General features: G+C 35.1%; 1 protein-coding gene across 16 annotated transcripts in view; it reads right to left on the reverse strand.

Annotated features, from left to right (window-relative positions):
- Positions 1–22,437, reverse strand: part of LOC140673344 (venom dipeptidyl peptidase 4) — a 329,058-nt gene that overhangs the window by 19,324 nt on the left and 287,297 nt on the right. For all 16 annotated transcript variants that reach the window (XM_072906244.1, XM_072906243.1, XM_072906247.1 and 13 more), the window contains 4 exons: positions 15,424–15,593; positions 12,044–12,283; positions 11,102–11,337; positions 1,028–1,250 (listed from right to left, as the gene is read on the reverse strand). In XM_072906244.1, coding sequence (XP_072762345.1) covers positions 1,028–1,250; positions 11,102–11,337; positions 12,044–12,283; positions 15,424–15,593 — 869 coding nt within the window. The remainder of the gene's footprint in view (positions 1–1,027; positions 1,251–11,101; positions 11,338–12,043; positions 12,284–15,423; positions 15,594–22,437) is intronic.

Raw genomic sequence — 22,437 nt, forward strand, 5'->3', positions numbered from 1 at the left:
GTACCATTGTACGTAGCGCTCCGTGCATTGTCGTGCTTTTTACGGAGCTGCTAACAATGTCGCGATAATCTGTCTCGACGTGATTCCGATCCGATTAGGCTGAACGAATCGTATCGCGAACGTAATATGTTTTGCGCGCAGAATTTCGAGGTTGAGCTTTATATACATGACTCGGTAAGAGAGAGGGAGACAGAGAGAAAGAGAGAGAGAGAGAGAGAGAGAGAGAATGTACTATGCAAGCCGCTCGTATATTACTCGCAGTATAGTACGTGCGTATTCTATTGCTGTAACAGAATTTATTCGATTCGGCGGTCTGATAGGTGACCGGGACTTCGTGTACCTCTCACTAGCAGAATTACGCGGCTGTCATCCATACGTCTATATCGCATACAAATACACGAGAGCACGCGATACGAAAAGATCATTGTGTTCCCGGATATAATGTAACGATTTGTGCAACTGAATTGGAGAACAAAAGGAATTTCGCAGAATCTACACACGGATATTATGTCTCTCTCTCTCTCTCTCTCTCTCTCTTTCTCTACTTGGATAGAATCAAATTTGTACAAGCTGTATACATTGTGATTAATGAAACATATCAAATGTGCTGCAGAGCAATAATTTGAATTCGAAGCTGAATAATACAAAAGAAGATATAGGAATAGAAATATCTGTTACCTTCTCTTATGACTTGTAAAATTAAAGGTTTAATCTGTTATATTATGTTTATTATCTTGAATAGAATATTAATTAATTTGAAATTACTTTTGGGTTATAGACATGTTTCTATGCATATTCTAAACTTTTTATGGATACTATCTCCGTATCGAAATACAAGAGTCTTTTTATATTTTTTAACCAAACGTGTTATTTGATCATTTTTTTATCAACAGCATCGCTATCAAAGTTAAACGATTAAAAAATTTTATCTCTGTAAAAACGTTTTATTTCGGTAGAAAATTTTTCAATGGTTTAAGCTTTTAAAGATACCGCACAAAGTGCATAGAAACATATAAATACAACATACCTTATTGTAGATGGTTATGTCGGGTACTCCGGGGCCAGCACAAGTGAGCACGTAGTGCGAATTGTCAGTGGAGAATATAGCGCTGTTGTACAAACAGCGGCTGCCGTCCTTCTCTCTGACAATGTTACAAGTTAAACACACTGACTTGTAGTCCGTATCTAACAGTGACACTCTATACAGATGTTGAACCGCCGAATCGCCTTTCGAAGTTGCCAAGTAATATCTGTAAAATAAAAAAGAGAAATATTTTTTTCAACAAATATTCATAAATATGACAGATCTACTCCCTAGATATTGATTGACTTCTTCGAGAATAATCGTAATATTTTTAAAACATCTTTTTTTTTTTTTTTTTTTTTCATTTTAGAGAACCGACTTGGTTTTTACACAATAATTCGATAAAAAATGGTCGTTTTATACGACACATGTGCGCGCAAGCGAGGTAAATAATTTCGTGCATTAGAATAACGTCGCCGCTAAGAAATTAGTTCTTTGGTATCTGCATTGTGAGACATGGAGAACACCTGTTGCGAGTCTAAGATACCCGCGATAAAGGGGCTGGCGAAGACAAATTGTCCACCAAGCCTCGATGCCGCCGCGCACCAAGACGATATCCCTGAGTGAGCGTATATATTTAGTCGACTATTATTATCCCTCGCGTTTCTCCCGCTAATTCTCCTCTCCGTCAATCCCCCAAGTGACAAAGATATTTCGCGAAACGGCGGTACCATTAATACCCAACAACGCTGCTAAACAGAAGCGCATAATTTCCATATGGACCGCGTGCCGGTCCATCAGGATGCCAATTTATCGAGTTGTTCCCGTTCTGAGCTATCAAGCGGCTACCGTTGACAGAATGCTACCATTAGATACAATCAGAAAGCTGATGGTGTAAATTGCGACTATTGACTGACCGCTGCTTGCTAGTAGCGTTCTGATGCGATTACGCATTAATCAAATCTATTGTTCTCCGTTGGTTCTCAATGCTCCCTCGACAAGCAACGTGTTACATAAAATAATTATCTTTATCGAGAGATCGATACTCGAAAGTCTTATCTGACTAATATAATTTATAGAGGCAAAAATATATGTGTCAACAAATTATATTACATATAAAAACACAATGTTTGGTTCATGCGTTTAGTTTATAATAGCTTTCAAGATAAGAGAGACACACGCATATATATATATATATATATATATATATATATATATATATATTTCTAAACAAATTAAGTATGTTACGTATAAGGGATGATAAAGTAATGTATTTTCACGTCAGCACTACCTTGATAATTTCCCGCTCACTTTATAGTTTATGAAAATGTATATCTTATATGAGAATATTACATATTTAACAAGATAAGGACCCCTCAAAGTTTCGTAGCCCAAAGACTAAAAGCATGTTCATGAATCCTCTATTGCTGACGGAAACCGAGGGGAATCTAGCAAACACGTTAAATCGCCAGGAGTTCCGGGCTGGTAAGATAGATGACTCGGGGTTATTTAGAATGGATTAATTCGAGCATCCTGTTAATTTAGCCTATCGCATCAATCTTGAACGACCTCGAGCCGCACGCTGCCGTCATTCACGGAGCGCGTATCCGCGAATCGCAACTTCTGCGGGCTCTCCGCCTCGCGCCTTTCCGGGAAAATGAAGATCGATCGATTTCAAGCAAGTCAACGCGACGGCGACGGGTCGTTTCCGGGACCCCCGGGATTCCGTCCGGTAGCTGATACTTCATTGTCATAATCAGAGATGACAGTATTATGGCAGGATTAAATTCTGCGGTTAGGTATGTATATGCGTTAGTCAAAGATACGCTGTCTCTTTACAGCAAATTAGAGATGCGTAATCGCGTCAAAGGAACTCCGGAAGCAATTTGCGAAAAGCGGATATTCCTTAATTTCGAATTATGTATAGATGAGTAACCTAAAGTAACCTTAAATTGAGATGGTTATAATTTTCACATCGTTTAAAATTATTCATGAGCAAACAATATAATTTGAAATTTTAGATCTTAGAGATACTTTACGTGGTAAAAATGATTATAGCAAATTCCAACAAAAATGAATTATGAGGAACGATGTCTTTTGCATTTGATATTTACAATTGATGGTTGCGTAATTTCCGTCAAATTTCAAAAATCCTTCCTAAGTAGATAAAGAAGTACATCACAATAAAATGAAGAATTTTCTGATGATTTAATTGAGCGGAATTCTTTTGTCCTGCCTGGTCGATTCGGATAATCGATAGAGCAATTTTTCTTCTCTTCGTGGTCTCTCTCTCTCTCTCTCTCTCTCTCTCTCTCTTTCTCGCTCCGTTCCCTTTCTTTTCCATCCCTACCCGGCGCATTACTACAATTGATCCCGGTACATTAGTTACGGAAAGTAATATATCTGCTGTGCCATTTAATTACGAACACGCAGCTTCGAGCGGATGAAAGTAGCGCTTGGTCTTTTGGGCGCGGCAAGTATTTCCTAAATGAAATTAGTTAAGAAATCTATCGTCCGAGGATTACAGATAAATGTAAATTCGAGTGCGTGCCAATTTTATCTCGCTCATAAAGTATTAACCGGCGTCGACGTCATTCTATTCGCGCTACTTTGGCAGTTGTCGATTCGCCAAGTTATCAAGTTGCAAAGTTAACTTACAGTTACAGCGATATTAAAAGCTAATACCTGAAAGCTGCAAACTTCGGAAATCCGGAGTTAAGCCTGGAATTACATTGCATACATACCGGATATGTGTACCTCCCCCTCCCTCAAGTAAAGGCAGATTAAAATGTATTTGTTATACAACTTTTATATCTGCATATTGATGCAGCTTGATTTTCCAATAAACATCCTCGATGTCGAAGCATAAAATCAAAATAATACTAATAAGTGATCCATCAATTATTGGCTTTATTTTTATTTAATTTTTTTATTTTTAATTTCTATTTTTACATGAAAAATAAAAGATTAGATTTTCAACTTTTCTTTATCGTGAAAATATATATTGCTTGAGTTTTTTAATTTTTATTCGCGATTAGAGAATGATTTTTCTTTACTTCGAAGCACGTTGAAGACGCAAATAAATCAAATACATACACATTTGCGGAAAAATGATTACCGTAATCTCCTAGATATTGTTCTATTCGTTTTTATTTATTTTTTTTTTTTTTGTTTCTGGAAATTCTATTCTAAATAATTCCACGATAAATTCTGCCGTTTACCTACTGCACATCGTGCATCGGAGGTTGAATAACCGTTCAGTCCTTCCAGCAACCTGTTTATCGATAATGGAGTTTATTGTTTCATCGGAAGACGCTTCTAAGCGCAATATTACACGTTTCAACGATGCTTGTGTATATATTGCGTAATGCAGCGATTCACGTGCGCGCCTCGTAATTTCGCCGGAACTTCTTTGCATAAAGGCGTAGAGGCCACGAGGCGACATTTTACACGGCAATTTTCACCAAGCACACGCGTGCACACGAATCCTCGCTACGAAACACCGTTCCAAGTTATCTGTCTTACGAAACGCGATGAAAGTTTCAATGACGCAATTTAAAGTTGGCCTATCGCGACAAGCTGCGCTCTTCGCGCAAGGAACCCTTTCTCCCCTAAGCAAACTCAAAGTATATCTATTTCAGGTTGTTTACTCATTTGTGACGCCTAACTTCTTTAACAGCACGCTGTTATTGTTCATATTACATGCCGCTTATTGATCGTGTGGTAAATTCTCGTGTAATTCTCATGTAATAAAGGAAGAAAAGAATAAAATTAAAACGGCGATTTTCTCCCTCTTTAGTCTCTGGCATTTATATTGAGGATTTTTTATGTTCATGCAGGCTACGTTAATAGAAAAAGATTACAAGCGCTTTTAATTTCGATAGAAATGTAATTGAAGAATTTTAGAATTTTATGAGCGTAAAATTTAGTTAAAAAGATGTAAAACGATATGATGATTCGCGCTTTTTGTCATTACGTCTTGCGGCGAAGAGTATTAAGCTTTAACTTTCACGTCCTGTCAACTGTCATTACAATGGTACAACGTGATAACCGTGTTTTTAATGCTTCGATCACGAGTTTCATTATACAAGTTTAATTACGTATGAACGACAGAATGAGTCTCCAGTCCGAATAAAAAGCGTCGGGCAAATGAGAGATTATGGACCGTCCAGATGAGGATTATGAAAATTTAGTACAAGCGCTCGCACGAGAGTAGTTTCATATACTCGGACAGCCTGCAAACTATTGCCGGACTCGAATCGAAACTAATGTTTGTGAAAAATTAAAAAATCCGGCGATTTCGAGAATACATTTGATTCATCATTCTCTGTTCGCGAATATCATAAATTCAAACAACTCAAACGTGTAAAAGCCAAGCATATGTATTTTTTACGATACAAAAAATTAAAAATATAATCCTTTATTAGCGTATAAAAGTAAAAATAAAAATGAAAAAAATTAAATAAATCGTAGTTATAATAGAATAAAAATAAAATAAAATTTTTATTGTTCAAATGAAAAAAAAAAAAAAAATAAAATAAAATATATTTAACACACATAACATTTTAGATAATTATAATATCAGATAAAGTTACGTCGGTTAGATTTATTAAATGCATGTTGAGCCGCGTGTTAAAGTTTCTGTAACGTATGCACAGCGGAAATTCCGCGGAAGCCTCTGGGAGTCACTTTTCTAATACTCTTGCTAACATTGAATATTTGAACAATGTGGTTTGAGAAACATTCGGCCTGAAAAGGCTTAAAGTAATTACCACGTCACAATGATCGATGCGATCCATTTCGCACTTTTTCTTCCATACATCACGAGTTTACTTCAAATTATCCTCCCCATTAATTTCTAAGATTGGACCTCTTTATCCTCCCTAAGACTTTAACGAAAGGTTGCCTCGCGGCCAATACTCGTTTCCGCGGTATTGTCAGAACAGTCTACGTTATATAAACGGATAACACACAGCAGAAATTCTTCCGAAGAGGTAGCGAGTATCGTTATTGCTTTCAATGGTAGCGGGGAGAGTCCGATTACTTCCCTCCTTCCTCTCTCCGCGCGTTCCACCGCAAGCTGATGGACGTTTCGCGGATTCTTTCGCGAAGCTGTTATCCAACAGCGGTGGTCCCACGTGTAACGATCGCTCGTTTACGTTATATACAGCTGCAAGTGAACGGCCGAGAAAGGCGAAATAACGGAAAGGAAGGGAGGAGAGTTTTCTCGGAAAACCTCGATATAATATTTGTTCGACAGTCTCGTTGGCGAGAATACGAACGGCACCGTCTTTTGTGCTCCGTCACGTGTGTGATTTGTTGCACCGTCCGCCGTACGGTCGAGCGGCGACATTTCGTCGATAATAGCTTAAATTGGCTGAAAAACGTTTTCATAATCGAATATCGTCGTGCGCATGAAAAGCGCTGATCTATCGCGCTGCTGGAAAGCCGGCGTCGAACGCAAACTCACATTTCGCCGATTCACCACTACGCCGTCATTATTCTCATTCATTTGGTGCGTCATTAACGAACGCTTTGATGACACGCTACATTTCATTTTTAAGTTTAAATCTTATCAATTGTCGACGATGAACATCTTGAGTCTCAAGCCTCAAACTACACTCTGTTCAAATAAAACTCTCTTGGAATTAAATGAAGAATAAAGTTTCCTTATCTTTTTGCTTCCCGAAGTTAAATTCTGGAAAAAAAAAAAAAAAAAATAACTCTAGTCTTAAGCTGCTTAGGAACTTTGAAACTTTCGGTACTTTGATATTTTTTATCAAGAGAAAATTTTTATACCTTACATCGTATTATGTGAGATTCTGTTTGAACGAAAAGAAATTAGTTTACGACGTAATATTGTTTAGAACGATATGCTCTCATTGGTGGCGTTCATTTTGCCTTTATTATTTTCGCAATCAGGAAGCGTATAACGGACGGTAATCATGTGCCTATAGTTTACTCAAGCTAGGCTTTTCTGTTCCTTAATTGATTTGCTCAATGGATCGAAAAGTTAATCAGACTCTATCGATTTTCCTCGTACTTAACTTTAGAAGCTGAACGAGATTAAGATGTGACAGCTGTGTGACATAATTCCTTTCGAACGATAACACCAAAAACTTTTATCAGAGGGAAGAGGCTTTTGCGCGATGATTAGCATTTGAAGATTAAGCCAAAAAATTCTTCCTCCGTGGTAGAATCGTGAAAAGGCGTCCATCCATCGGGAGAGAAATAATGCACCCAACTTCTGAGCGGTTTATTCTAAATCTTAAACAATGTAAGAGGGAAAGAAAGAGAGAGAGAGAGAAAATAGAGCGGCCAGATGATAGTGGCCCTGCCTCTGAATAGTGAAGGTGTTGAGAACTTTTATAAAAGTTGAAATTGAAATAGCGAGAGTGAAAGCCTTTCTTTCTTTCTCTCTCTCTCTCTCTCTCTCTTTTTTTCTGTATTCTCGGAAACATGAGAATATCATCGTACGAGCTTTTCCCGCTCGGCCTTACTCTATTAGGATTCTAGCTGCGGCGGAATAAATTAAATATACCGAATGCAAAAATATCCCGAAGCGCTTGTTTATATAAATACGCTTCTGCCGATATACACACGGGTAATTTCGAAATGGACGTTAAGTATCGCAATTCTTATTCCAATAGTTAAATTAAAGTAAAATGTGTGCTTCATCGATATGCAGCAAATTAAAAGGAGAATAAACTATATAAGCGCGTATTCGTAATCGAATGTATTGTACATACGTTAAACTATTCATTTAATTATCCAAATTAAGCCTGCAATTTTGTGTGATTTTTTTCGTCATTTAAAGCGCAAACAAATATAATTAAATTGATCGTTATCGAAAAATTTAGATCTTTTATCTCCATTTCCTGTACCTACATATAATTTCCTTAAAATATATTATTTATTAAACAAAAAAGTTATTATGTTATAATAAATTGGCCAAAGATACAAGATGTAATTTACAGGAAAACGTTAAGAAGAGGAAAAGTCGTTTCAATCGCGATGTAGGGAGAAGTTAGAGATCCCGGAATCGTAGTACACCCTGCCAGGTTCAGGGTTAACGAGTGCGCGCGACGCGACGACTAGAATAATAAGGGCGGTTAATAGAACGGGCGTAACCGCGCTCTCACCCGGTGTTTATCTCCGGATTGCAGCGACGTTTCCATTTGGCCTCGCCATTGGCGGAGTTTTCGAAAACAGCTCACGAACATTTGCCGATGCATGAGAGGAGATCTTGCGGTAGCAGAGAGCAGAGAGGAGATCTGTCCGCCGAGCGGCCGGTCTTTCGCGGAGGCTGCGGTAGACGAGTACGAGTTAATTCGGCCTTTCATAAACAACGGGGAAACAACGGGGTAGATTTTGGGGATGTTTTAACGTGCTTAGTATCTCACGTTAGGTGTCTCGTCTCGGCATTTTTCACGCCACAGCAATTAACGCAATTACATATTTAATCGTCCGAATCACGCGTCATCTTCCCGATATGACGAATTAATTGTGCGAATTTGGGATTTACGGGTAAAATTTGTATAAAAAGTTTACGTTTAATTAATTTTAATTTGGAACGTGATATCTCGTGAAATTTAATCACGATTAAATGATCGATCCCTCTACCTCCCTAAACAACTGAGAGCTACGTTATAGACAGACAGATTTTACTTCCATTAAATTTAGATGCCTAATGGGGATTCGAATGGTTACGGGATGATATTGATTGCTGGAGATACTAATACAACGATACGAGCGTAGTAATATCGACGAATTCCGGCGCACGCGAATGTGATCGTATTGCGGATTCCGCGCATTGATTACGCGTTACGCCGTTCACAAGCCGCAAACGCAACGCGCCACTGAATAACTCCTGAACTCTCGCCGCCGTCCTCTGTGTTTACACCGTCCTAATGATTAATTCATGCGCGTTATCCGAATGCGGCCCGCGTTCGTTGATGCCCGGTTTTCTTGCGCGCGCACCACGAACGACGTGCAACGAAATGACTTCGTTAAATTCATCGAGCACGTGCGCGTAATGGCGGAAACTGGGAGCGAGAGCGTATCTCTTGTCGTTAATCAGGACCGCTCTCTACGCATCGGATGTTGTTTCAAAATTCTGTACCGCAATTTACCGTAATGTGCTGGAATTTTGCGTATTAAATTAATTCCTTTCGACGCAATTATTTAACCTTACGTAGCCGTAAATCGAATTATTTTTATTTTTATTTTATGTAGTTTTAATATAAAAAAAAAAAAAAAATAAATAAAACGACGGAAAGTAAATTTAAATGGCTCCAACAAGAGAAATCATCGAATTAAAGACTTTTATATTACCGCAACAACTGGTGCGCTTGTTTTCTTTCCATCACGAGCTGTTTTAAATTTCAGCCACTTTTCTGCGCAACAAAATTGCAACGAAACTTTAAGCGATCATTAATACTCGATGGAAACGGAATTTTTCCGTGAGATGTAAGCCGATGGTCTGTTCGCGAGAGAAAGAGGGAGGGAAGGGAAGCTATCTTGAGGGAACGTTCGACAGGAAGTCGTCGTCGTCGTCGTCGCCGCTGCCGACAACGACATTTCAACTTTCTGATCGTGCGATCCGCCGGTAATTCGATTCCCGTCAACTACTTCCATCGAACGTTAATCGACCGACGCGGATTTCGAGACGCGAAAAAAAGTGGAATTTGCGCGACGACGACGACGACGACGACGACGACGACGCCAATGATGACAACCGGCGCGGCGAGTCGCCTTCCCCGTTCTCTCGACGGAGATGTCGTTTAATTTATGAACGTGTAATTAAGTCAGCCGCTTCTTGCGAGGCGAGGTCAACCTACCGAGAGGATCCATTTACCCTGTCCTCCTTCCCATCTCTCTCTTCCCGAAGCCGCGACGATATTACGCAACTTCCCCGATCCGCCCCATCGTCACGGAATTTTGCTTTCACTTCGTAAATTACTTCCGAGTCATTTCGCGTGTCCGCTATCTTTCCAAACGTCATCAGTCGCGATAAGCACCCGCGAAGAAAGCTAGTGTCTCGTACTCTCGAAAGCTCTTCATGATATAGACCTAGCATATGCGCGCAATAGCTTTCTATCTGACGAAAGTCAGAGAAAAAATGTGAGATCAAGAAATCTTTTTTAAAAGAAGCTTACAAAAATCCAGAGTCTATAAATAAAATTCAATTAGACAAATATGTGTAATAATTGCAGATTGCAAATGTGAATAGTAAAACACGAATGAAGCGTATCATATTTTGCATAGTTAATACTTGAAAAAACTCTAATTATTATTATAGGTTTAGCTATAATCTTCTCTATGATTTCTATAATTGATTTCTAATCCAGTTTGATGCAATGTATAATTTTCAAACTAATGATTGCTTCGTTATTAAATTTAATAAAATTTTAATTACAAAAAAATGATACGTTTTTTTAATATATTTTTATCTTAATGCAAAAATATGATTAACATCTTGTGATTAAAGTCTTGAGCGATAAATAAGCTATATTGACGATACTAATTCTCAATTATCTATGTTCCATTAAATTATGCATCAGTAATAAATCGATTGAACTTCGACAATCCCATTTCGCAGCAAGAAGCTGAAATTGTCGGAAAGTTTCCAAAGAAGTGAAAACGTGATCTATTTGGTTCAATCGCTAATAGTAGATTATCGATGTAGAAGTTTTAAGTAATTGAACTGATCTGGCTTTTCTCACAAGAACTTTCTTGTCGAAGCTTCGAATAATTATGTCGCTTATAAAGATATTTTATTCACAAAAGACTTATGTCACTAACACCTTTCTGCTTCCATCCAAGTATATCATTTTCTAAAATGTTCTCGAATCATAACAAGTTCACAATTCAATTTTAATCTTTGCCAACTTAACACACACAACTTTCAACAAGGAATCAAGTTTACGATAAATAGCTTAAACAAGTTCTTCAATTTTAGCGAAATTGCTACCAATCAAAATTTCAAAAATGCCAAAGAAACTAACAAGCTTTTAAAATATCATTTAATTAGCAACGCACGAATTGCGAAAGAATTTTTGTTTATATTATACTTACAGATACGAGTCCTCTTGATCCCACGATACTATCTCCGTCACGACAAAATAACCGGATGTGACGGCAATGGTAGTCGGTTTGCCGCTGGTTGCATTCGTAACGAGCGCAATGTGTCGCCAATTGCTACCGTTCTTCTGTTTCTGTGGCAATATCAAAAGGAAGGACGTACCGTTCTCGTTGAACTTTGGCGCCTCGAACTGTTCCACCCAACCCTTTTTTTCGCTATACGAAAGCGCCTAGAAGCAATCAAACATTTAATCAATTTGTACTCTGTCAACTTGTTTAAATCCAATCTTTGTGCGTAAAAGACTAATATTATGTATTCGTTCATATTTATATTCTCGAAAAATTAAATCAGCTTTGTATTTCTCGCAAACATCTATAAGCCAAGTTTCAATATGTAAATTATGAAATGGAATTAATAAAATGATCTAAAAAGGAACCTATTTGTTTTTTTTTTTTCTCTAATGATGTAAAAAGAGTATACATAAAGTCAAAGATAGTAATTACAGTTTCTTAATGGCTTTGAATTCGATATCTTATAGATATTTTTCGATATAACAGTTAACTTGCATTGTCAACATAAAAAATGTTTCATGGGGAAAATATCTTTTTAACATGAAATTAATATCATTTTAAATCATTTTTATTATAAAACTTTGTCGCGCGAAATCTTTGTCGATTTATTTAAAGTTTGTAAAGTTCGTAAGACAGTCGGGAAGGGCTCAAGACAGTGAAACTGCAAATTAGACGAGCCGCGGGCGCACTAATTAAAATATTATTATTCGATTAAAGGAAAGGCACTTGCCTAAATTAAAGCCTACGAGGTTCAGATAGAAAGAGAGAGAAAGAGCGAAAGGCTCTTTCTGCAAGGTGGACTATCAAATGAGTCTGTAGCCGAAACCGCAAGATCACTCTCGATGAGGATGAGGAGGTACTTACTATCGTGCAATTTGGCAGCAGGCTGTCGACGTCGCAGAGCTGGAAATACGCCCTGTTCTGCACGCGGTTCATCCAAGTCGCGTACACGAGGTTGTCCGTGGGGAAGTCCACCGCCGACAGAATTCTCTCGGTGGTAGACAGCTCTGCCGGATGTTCGATCTCCACCAAGGTCACGTTACCTTGCACCACCATCTCGAGATCGACGCAAAATAATTTGATCGTTGGATTCGTCGTGCCACTCTGAAAAGAAAAAAAAAAAAAAACATTTTTGTAAGATACATTGATGTTGGTACCAATAATGATAAAATAACCCAAAAAAGTAAGTGGAAAAAAGTACATTTATCAATAAAAAAAAAAATCCAATCAATGCGTTTTAATAAAATGAAATAAATTTAAGAAAAAATATTTTTCATGTTGAATATATATTACTTTTTTTTATATTAATTATTCTATATAATTTAAAAACAAAATGAAAAAAATTAATTTTGCATAGAGTAAGATGTAAAGATGTTCGTTTATATATTTACAAGAAAATGCAATTTTCTTATAAAGTGCGTGAAGTTGTTGTTTACAAGGTTGTTTACGCGCGAAAGTGTTTTAATGAAATTGGAAACATAAATCTTCGATTCTCTATTTGCCGTAGCTATTCCTTTACTGATTACTTTAAGTGCATCTGAAATCCTAAATCTTAATACTGAAAGTTTTAATGACAATCCTGTTTAATACGGAAAGACACGAGGCATTGTAATTGCTGTTCGCAGTGTTTATTCGTTTATTCGACTTTGCGATATTTCACTAATATTTATTTATCGACGAGTAAAATTAGCTACTGTGCTTCATTAAAAAGTAACACGGTGCCAGTCAAGTCGTGGTTGTCTTAGATGTTTGTGCACAACTTAAGTGAGATTCTTGATTACGCTTCAGTAAATTATAAAAGTTTTCACACACACATATATACATACACAAACTTGACTTTCAGTAAAACAGCAACTTATGCCAGTGGTCTAAAGAAACATTTCATTTTTTGATAAACTTTATAGAGTAAAAATTAATTTAATATAATTAAATTTGCGATATAAAGTTTTATAAAAATTCTGTCATTATTGTTATGAAAATCTCTCATATTGTACACACTTGATTTATATTCTATGTTTCATACCATTATTTACATATAAAATAATGCATTTAAATTGTCTCATTTAACAATTTTTCTAGTTAAAATAATTCTAGTTAATTTTTAGCTGCGCTTAAAAAAAGCCATGTTATATTAACGTTTTATAAATCGTATATATAAATCAATATGAAATTATGTTATAGTATATATAAATGAAACGAGAAAATATATATTATAATATATATCGCTGTATTATTTTATTATTATGTGTGTGTACTAATTAAGAAGGAAAGCACAGAATGCCATATTTTTCAATAAAATGCAGAAATTTTTGAACTCGATGCAAATTTCGTATATTCGTATTTAATGCCTTTGTCGATAATATTGGCATTTTCCAAATTATGTAAATTTACGTTACGAGCTATTTCGTTGCATAATGTCCTATTTGCGAGTCGTAAAATCAAATTATTCGAGTCTCTCGAACATATTTGCATTTTATTATAATTTAGAAATATTCAGAAGTGTAAAATGAATATTTACAAAACAAGCTAATTTTTTTTCATAAAATACACTTTGTCTTTTACTGAAATAAACGTTTACGCGATTCCATTTACGCGACAGTTATCACGATCAGAACCAAGAAAATGAATAAAGCTAAGAAATAAATAAAGCTTATTTTTATTAAGGTATTTCCTAAAGTATAAACTCTTTTAAAGAAGAATAAAGTTTCAAACGCGCGGAAGAAATCCAAGTAAATGTGCATTAGTGCTTTTCTTCGCGGAAATGACAGAATGACGGTTTGTACGTCGAGCGAAATGAATCACTCGGGACTGACGAGATTGTGACTTTAATCCATCCAAGAGGCCTGCAAAGTTTGTATACTTATAGAATCGCTTCTCTAAAGGACGGCAGTGGCACTCGGAATAAAACCGTACGTCAAACTTTGAATTCTATTGCGCTCCGTAAGAGAAATCGATTTCGCCGAGAACTTTATTCGAATATATCGCGAGGGCAAAAAATATCGGAAGTGTATTTGTCATAATCCTACGGTTTCCATCTCGCCGTTCGAATCAATTGCACGAACAATATATCACAGAAATAATAATTCCTATAGCAATTATCTTACACAGATAACAACTTCTCTTCCCCTTCATTGTTTTCATTATATCTGATAAAAAAAATATTTTTTTGCTTATAGTTTGATTTTGTAGATTTTGATTTCACCGAATACCATTATCATTTTTATGGTTTTATGGAAAAATTATTTAATTGTATTGAAAATAATGTAATATAGCTCCGTAAGCTAATTTTTATTATTTAATCTTTCATCACCGTCGAAATCAAATTAAAAAAAATTTTTAAATGTTTATGATGCTATCAACAAACGTGATTATTGATTCGTAATGTGTAATGATTCGATATTTTTTATAACATTAAACTCTATATAATACTTTTACAAAAAAATTAAATGTATATAACTTTATTAATGAATGAAAACATTAATGCATGTAAATAGAAATGTTTTCACTCAATATTAGACATAATTTTTCCAACTCTACTTCCGTATGTGAGCAATTTTCCATCTCGCGGTTCGTCGTTCGAAGACAAAGATGTCACGCAAAAGGTTGAATCAACGGCAGATATTTTTCACGTCATGCCAAGACTTTTTGCGGTGACGTCAATCGCGAGTTATGAAAAGACATTGAAAAATGCAGAGGTGCCACGTTCACGTTCCTCTCATCTTTTCAGGATGTAAACTTCGGTTAGAGGGCTTTTCATATCTCGGACGACGGCAGCGCGACGCGAAGATTCGCGAGAAGACAAAGTAAAGGAGACATTTCTGAGAGCGTCTAACATAGGAATCGCTGCTTTTTAAAGTGACATTACGTTTGCTCCACGAAAAATTTTCTTTTATTCTTCCAGAATGCTTTTCACACGGCAAGATAATCAATTAAAATAGCGAATATTAATGATACAAAATATGTAAGGGATATATAAAATAATCTATTTGTAGTAAAAAATTATATCAAACATAAAACTTTTAAACTTCCACGCATGTGTTTTTAATCTAAATTAGCTTACGGAGCTATTGCATCATTTAAATTACAACGAACAATTTCTCAATAAAACCATAAATATAATAATGATATTCGATCAATTCAAAATTTATGAAATAAAACTATAAGTGGAAAAATATTTTTTTATCATATATAATGAAAACATTGGAGAACAGTGATATAAGATTAATATTTACTTTAATACTTACCTTAGGATAGTGGATTGGTATCGAAGAGGTGTATTGGAAAGTTAAGCTTCCGGGATATCCGTAAAACGGTATGGTCATAATGGGAGTATTCGAGTCATCGAAATAGCCGAAGGCTAATTTGTTGCCGCTCGGAGAAAACCAAAGCGCTTTGTTTGAGCTGAATACTTCCTCTGTAACAACAAACAAATAAATAGGAAATTAGATAAGAGATTATTAAATTTGTTTGGCTTTATATACATATTTATACAAGCATGATTTAAATGCATATATAATTTAATCCTTTTTTTTTTTTTGTAAATATTTGAAATTGTTGCGACAATATTGATGCAAATATATATGTAAATTATCTGATAAAAGAGAGTTTATATCATTATTATTCCATGGATTTAACGCGAATTTGCACGAGAAAAAATATTTCTCATTTAATTACAAACCGGTATACTCTCCTTTTTGTCAAAGTGGATCCTCGTGCACATTAACATGTACAAATTACATAAAGCTTAAAAAGTCTCGCAACAAAAATTCTCTTATTTTCTTCATTCTGTCGCTTTAACAAAAACAACTAATTGACAATAAAAACTCTGACGAACAAAATTATCATAGATGTATTGCGCATATCCATCTCTTTGTCGACTTTACCACTACATATACATATTTTTTTTTTTCCATAAGGTATCGTTGGATCCTGCGATGTTATACGAAGCGAGAAATTACGAGGACCGTTTCGTCCTCCTTTAAAGCCAAGTTCACAAGCAAAGTTCATCGGGGGCATTCCTCTCGGTATATAATTATAGAGCGTACCGACAAGCACATGGGATATGTATCTCGAGACACGAAGGGAGAATCTCGTCCCTTTTCTCTTTTATTTTGATAAATAAAGCGTGAACGGTGAAGAAAGAAGAGCTTTATGTTTGATATTGGCACTCTCTTGCTCTGCTCTCTGCCATAATAACGATTTTGATCAAAGACTCGTGTGTATATATATATATATATTGACTTCAAAATTGAAGCAAAATATTATTTCCTAAAACTTCATTATTTTATAGTAATACCTCGTTATTCGTTGTAATATCTTGCTATTCTGTAATTAATACCTCGTTATTTTATAATACCTTATTCTGTAGTCTCTCGCTATAAGACAGACGACAAGATGATTAACATCTTGTCGTTTTTGATTTGGTAACGAGCCAGTAAGAAGCAGCTGTGAATTTCCTTTCGCCAGTCAATTCGGGTCTCGATAAACAAAGCATAAACGCTCGAAAAGGATCTTTAATCAGCGCTAATGCCACTTTTTCCCACACATTGCAAATAAGGAGCCTGACAAAGGGAAACCGTCCCTCCCTTTTTTGTCACGTCGGTTCGTAGGAAAATCGCTGATGTAATAAACGCTTGGGTTCATAGAGCATGTAGAAAAGGAGCCGAACGAGTTACAGGAGAACCGAGCGGAAACTCTTTATTTCATTTCCTCTCAAAAGAGGGGAAACCACGGCTTGCGAGCGCACTAGGACGTAAATATCCAGTTTTCAAGCCGCGAAGAGCATCGTAGGAAAGGAGAAGAGAGCAAAAAAGAATGAATAGGCAAAGAGAAAGAAGAGAGGAAGAAAGAGAAAGAGAAAGAGACAGTGGCAGATTAACCCTATAATGCATGTTCTCTGAAATGAAAATTTGTAAAAGAAAAAAAGGAACGGAGAAAAATTATTGTAGGATATTTAATTTAGATATATTGTAGAAAGATAGTTTGAACAAAAGTCTGAAAATTGCGAGGAGAAGATGACATTTGGTAAAAAAAAATATAAAGATTATCGTGCATAAAGAAAAAAAAAAAAAAAAAAAGATAGTTATACCGAATACGAAAAACCCTTCCCTAGAGATCTACACATACAATATAAGATTACGAAAGATTATAAAAGCTCCTATATCTTGAAAATGCTACCAGACATTAAAAGTAAAAAAAAAAAAAAAAAAAAATAGGTTTGTGTTAAAGAACATTTTATAATATTTTTAGAATTTTGAATTATAAAAATAGTAGAGCGATTTTTGCGATTTCTCTAATTTCTCATTTCTATTATTTTTTTTTGAGCTTTTCAGTTAATGTTACACATGCTTATATGTATATAAATCCGCTCTTGAGAGATGTGGAGCCAGAAAAATGAGAAAAGTTAGCATATTTCGAGAATGTCGGCGAGACCTTTGAGACTCCGGTTGGATCCGGTTCGCGACGTTGCGAGACGGGAAGAAACGTGAGAGAAAAGCGCGGGCAAAAAGCTCCGTCGCTGGCAAACTCGAAGAAGCAGAAGGTAACAAAGGGAAGAGAGAAGTGGAGAAGAGAATGGCAAGAGATCGCAGCAAAAGAGGAAGGGAAAATGCACAAAGACGCTGCGTTGCGCAGCTCGCTGGACGTGACGAGGGAGAAAAATATCCCGAGGGTGAAATTCCGGGTGGACGTGGTCTCTGTATGCGTGTGTGTGTGTGCGTGTGTACGTGTGTGTGTGTGTGTGTGTGTGTATTGAGACTGCAACGACGGGATAAGGAAGCTACCGGATCTGAATGGCACGCAAGGAAAAACGGCGTTCGACCAACGAACAAGTCCTGTCGAGCGACCGATAAATCCGGTTTGGCAGGCCCGCCGGCCAATTACTTACGTCCAGTAGTGTCTATCCCGGAATAAACTTTTTTTACAACTCCCCGCGTGGTTTCATTTTGAGCTACGTAAGTCGGAGTAATTTTCTCGATGGGTGGTGGGTGGTTGTCCGCCATTTTAGATGTACAGGATAAGATTGCTTTAATACGTAAGATAAAAATGTTCAGGCATTATTTATAAACTCTTCAATCTTCATAAACTTCTCTAAAGATGATTATAGTAGATGAGGTAATACATTTGCTGAAAGATCTGTAGTTTATATTTTTTTGAGAATTATTCCGATACAATATCTCATTCAGAACCTCTATATAATATGAAATTCTATAGATTTTGAAAGAAAATTTAGAAAAAAAAAGGACAAAATTTCAAATGCAATTATTAAATTTGGATTTTTATTGGATTAATATATAAAGTTTTATTATTAGAAAGACATATACGTATTTAGTTACGCGCCTCGCGCGTAAACCAATATTATAAAAACAAATTGCTTTTAGTTATTATTTAGATGCGACTAAAAGTTTTCTGTTGTGATATCTGACGCAGCTGTATAGATGCATCGCGCATGGACGCGACTGGACTGGAGCATATAGTGCTCAAAGGTTAAATAAACTCTGTGAAAAATAGCGAGACCAATCCAAACCTTTTTCCGAGAGATATTCCCATCGAGATTGTCCAACATATCGCGAGGGAAAGGGATGCACACGCGCATACACGAAGGGAAATGTAAAATATCCTCTGCATTTCGTGTTTACGATTCGCAACAGAGAGGATAACGCATATTCCGTGCATAGAATATATAAATCTTGCGCGAGGACGTTTCTATCGAGGAGCATCGCACGCGCGCCACTGTCGTGCAAGGAAAAACATTTCGGAATCCGATCAGAAATCGGAATCCCGTAAAGGGAGGAAGAAGGGGAAGGGAGCCATTAGCCATCCGGGATTTGGAGAAAAGGATTCTCTCTAAATCCCCGCCGCTCTATTAATGTCACATTCGCCATTGTTGAAAGAAGTAGAAAGCGCGGATTTCCATTTTACACGGGATGTATTAATGTCAGAACGATCTCTCTCGCGCCAGATCTTACTGCTAAGTGATGATTCTGCAGATATCTGATACGTGTTTCATTTATTCACTTCCTTCTCAATCGTAGATAAGCATTACATTTTCTCATCCGCAGAATAAATGTGAGAAAATTTAAAATAAAAATACAAATGCCAAGATAAATATATTTTAGTGTCTGATAATATCGCAACATCATTTTTTTTTTCTTTTAACGAAAAGAGAATTATTTATTATTAAACCGGAATAGGTTCAATTGATTGCGTCAAGCAATTGAACCTACTCGCGTCGATTGCAACGTGAGATGTATATAAAATATTTTTCATTGAAAAAAAAAAAAACTCCTATTTTCCTCGTGAATTGTTAGATTATAAAGTTTATAAATTTTTAAATAATTATATAAACAAGTTTTAATAATTATAAATAATTATATAAATATGTTTGAGAAACATCGTAATATACTGTGACTACGAAAATTACGTCAATTAGATGTATTTATAACGATATCTCGCGAAGGTAAACAAGGTAACAAACAATTATAATTAATCAAGTGACGTGGCGGTAATGCTAGACCGAATTATTGTGCGCCAGCAAAAAGCCTTTAATAAATAATTAATCCAACACGGAATGCACTTGACATATGGTTTACCTTCCACAAATTTCCAGTATAGTCCCCGGGTTTTACTCCTTTACCGCGTAATTTACCGTAATATCACCATAACTGTAAGATATGACATCTTCATCAGTATCTACCTCGTAACATGAATATTTCTACATTATTACAGTACATTGAATCACTTATAATTTACGATAATCTCAAAATATGTGTCATTATTGTAAATTTACGTGTATATTATGTATATTATATCTATACAGAAAGTATGATATTAATACTATTATTAATTATGAAATTAATATTAATATATAATGTTATAATCATGTAATATTGTATGATAGTTAATATTCAATTTAATTAATGTATTATGTAGAATGTAATCTCTCGAATTAATTTAATTTTTAAGATAAGAAAAGAATTTTTCCTCCAAGTTAAAAAAGATTAAATCAAATTAATTAAATCAATTAAAGATTCTTCATGATTATAAGTATTAATGTCATTATTGAAAAGTTATTAAATTGTTTCATTAATAAAATAATGATTGATATTAGATAAAAGACATCGTTTTTCAACAAACTATTTTATTCACTGTGTGACACATCGCTGAATTCTATCGTCTGGTCGGGTCGAATAAAAATTTTCAGCGCACGTAAGTCAGTCTATACGCCAAACACTAGCTACGAAAATCTCAAAGCTACAATAGATACTGGATATACGTATGTCATCAGCGAAACTCTCGGCTGACGGGAACAAAATATAGACTGTTGAAAAGTTCATTCTTGTGGCATACTTGTAGAGCAGCGGTTTGACACTTTTTGACGACTCTTTCGTGGCTGTTCGACTGTGTAAAATCGCGAGCCTGCGCCATACACGAGATGAAACGTTTTTCGCATCGCCTGCGGTTATTGCGAATCGATTTCTCATGACGTAATAACTGCGAATCTTTTCGATGAACGATTATATGTATGTATGTTGCGGATCTTTTATAAAGTCAGCTCTTTTCAAAGTGTTTGCTAAGACTGGTTTTTTTTTTTTTTTTTTTTTTTTTTTTTTTTTCGTAAAAAGCCTAGACCTTTTTTATTTAATGTAATTTAATTTACTTAATAATATATCATTTTTTTATTAATTATTTTTATAATTTTTTTTATATCATTTAATTCGTAGAAAATATTCACGTATATTTCTTTGACGCAGTTCACATTCCTCTCATTCGAATCAAAATCCTGTTTTTGTTACTTTTAATATACGCCACGTGTGGACGACTCACCAATTAATTGTCATCGTCATATTAATTAATCATCGCTATTCGTAATGGATTTAACGACCGATAACGTAGTCGGCAGTTTGTCATTAGCTCGCGCTACGACCATGTACGATATGCATTCAAACGGCATTCACAAACACGAACGTCCGATAGCATTTCCATTACGACATTCACAAATACTCGGAGATATCGGCGAGATATTTAAACGTGTCAATGACACTCGCGAATTAGCCATATTAAAATATGATTATGAAAGATGATATTTTTAAATATTCCTTTGTAAAGCGAAGAAATATTTATTCTTAAAGTGTGACTCTAATTTTTTAAATGCATTCTTTATACACACGATGTAAAAAGTTCTCGCTAGTTTCTTCTAATATAGTAATAGAAAATAATATTTTTATAATCTTATCAGTAATACAAGTATTATTAATATATTATAGATTAATATATTATTAATATGTAAATTTATTATTAATGTATTATTATTTATTAATATAATAATGTATTATTAATATTACAATACATAGTATTTATAAAACATATACGTCATACATTTGACACATTTAAAATAAAAATATGAATAAATAAAATGTCATTAATAAGTAATAAAAATGTAAATTATATATAACTTTTGAAATAGGTCTGATATCAAAAAGTTTATAAAATTGAAAACGAGGCCATCTGTGTTTTTCCTGGCTTGCTGTATAAAATAAAAAAAAGATAAAAAATTTGGACGTCAGCCAACTATTCATTGCGCTTTTTCACGACTCAATGAGAACATCAAATCGTGCAGTCGAACTTGTGAATAGTGAAATTTTCGATTTGAGGCTTTCGCTGATGCAATTTGAATACCCCTTTGAACATAGAGCATAGAACATAGATCTGTAAAGTTATGTTAAAGGAGAGAAGGAAAAATGTGCGATAATGCGAAACTTTTAAATTGCTCGCGTTACTGCACGATGAAACTAACAATCACAAGTGTGAATTTTCCAAAACAAGTCTCATTCTAGGTACATTTTCTTTCCGATTTATTTTTTACAAACGAGAAACATATATTGAGAATACGAATAAACGCACTAAAAGATATTGCGTTGCAATTAATAATTTTAACTAACCGATAACATACATATATTGTTAATTAATAATATTGGATTCAGTCAACTAATGTAAATATTATTATAGTGTTCAATTAATTAATCTTTAATTACTTAATATAATACGTTGAACCTTTTACTTAATTATTAAATAACACTCATTTTACTTTGTTTTATTAAATGTAATAATAATAGCTTAGGACACATATATTAAGTTTATTAAAATTACTACTTAACAAATTATGACAGAGTTATGTTGGCATAATATTAAAATCTGCATTGTGTTAAGTAATGTTCTGAAAATCTCAAATAACGTTGACTACCTTCATTAAAATTCGC

This window comes from Anoplolepis gracilipes, chromosome 14 (genome assembly GCF_047496725.1).
Source record: "Anoplolepis gracilipes chromosome 14, ASM4749672v1, whole genome shotgun sequence".
In the NCBI taxonomy this organism is placed as follows: domain Eukaryota; kingdom Metazoa; phylum Arthropoda; class Insecta; order Hymenoptera; family Formicidae; genus Anoplolepis; species Anoplolepis gracilipes.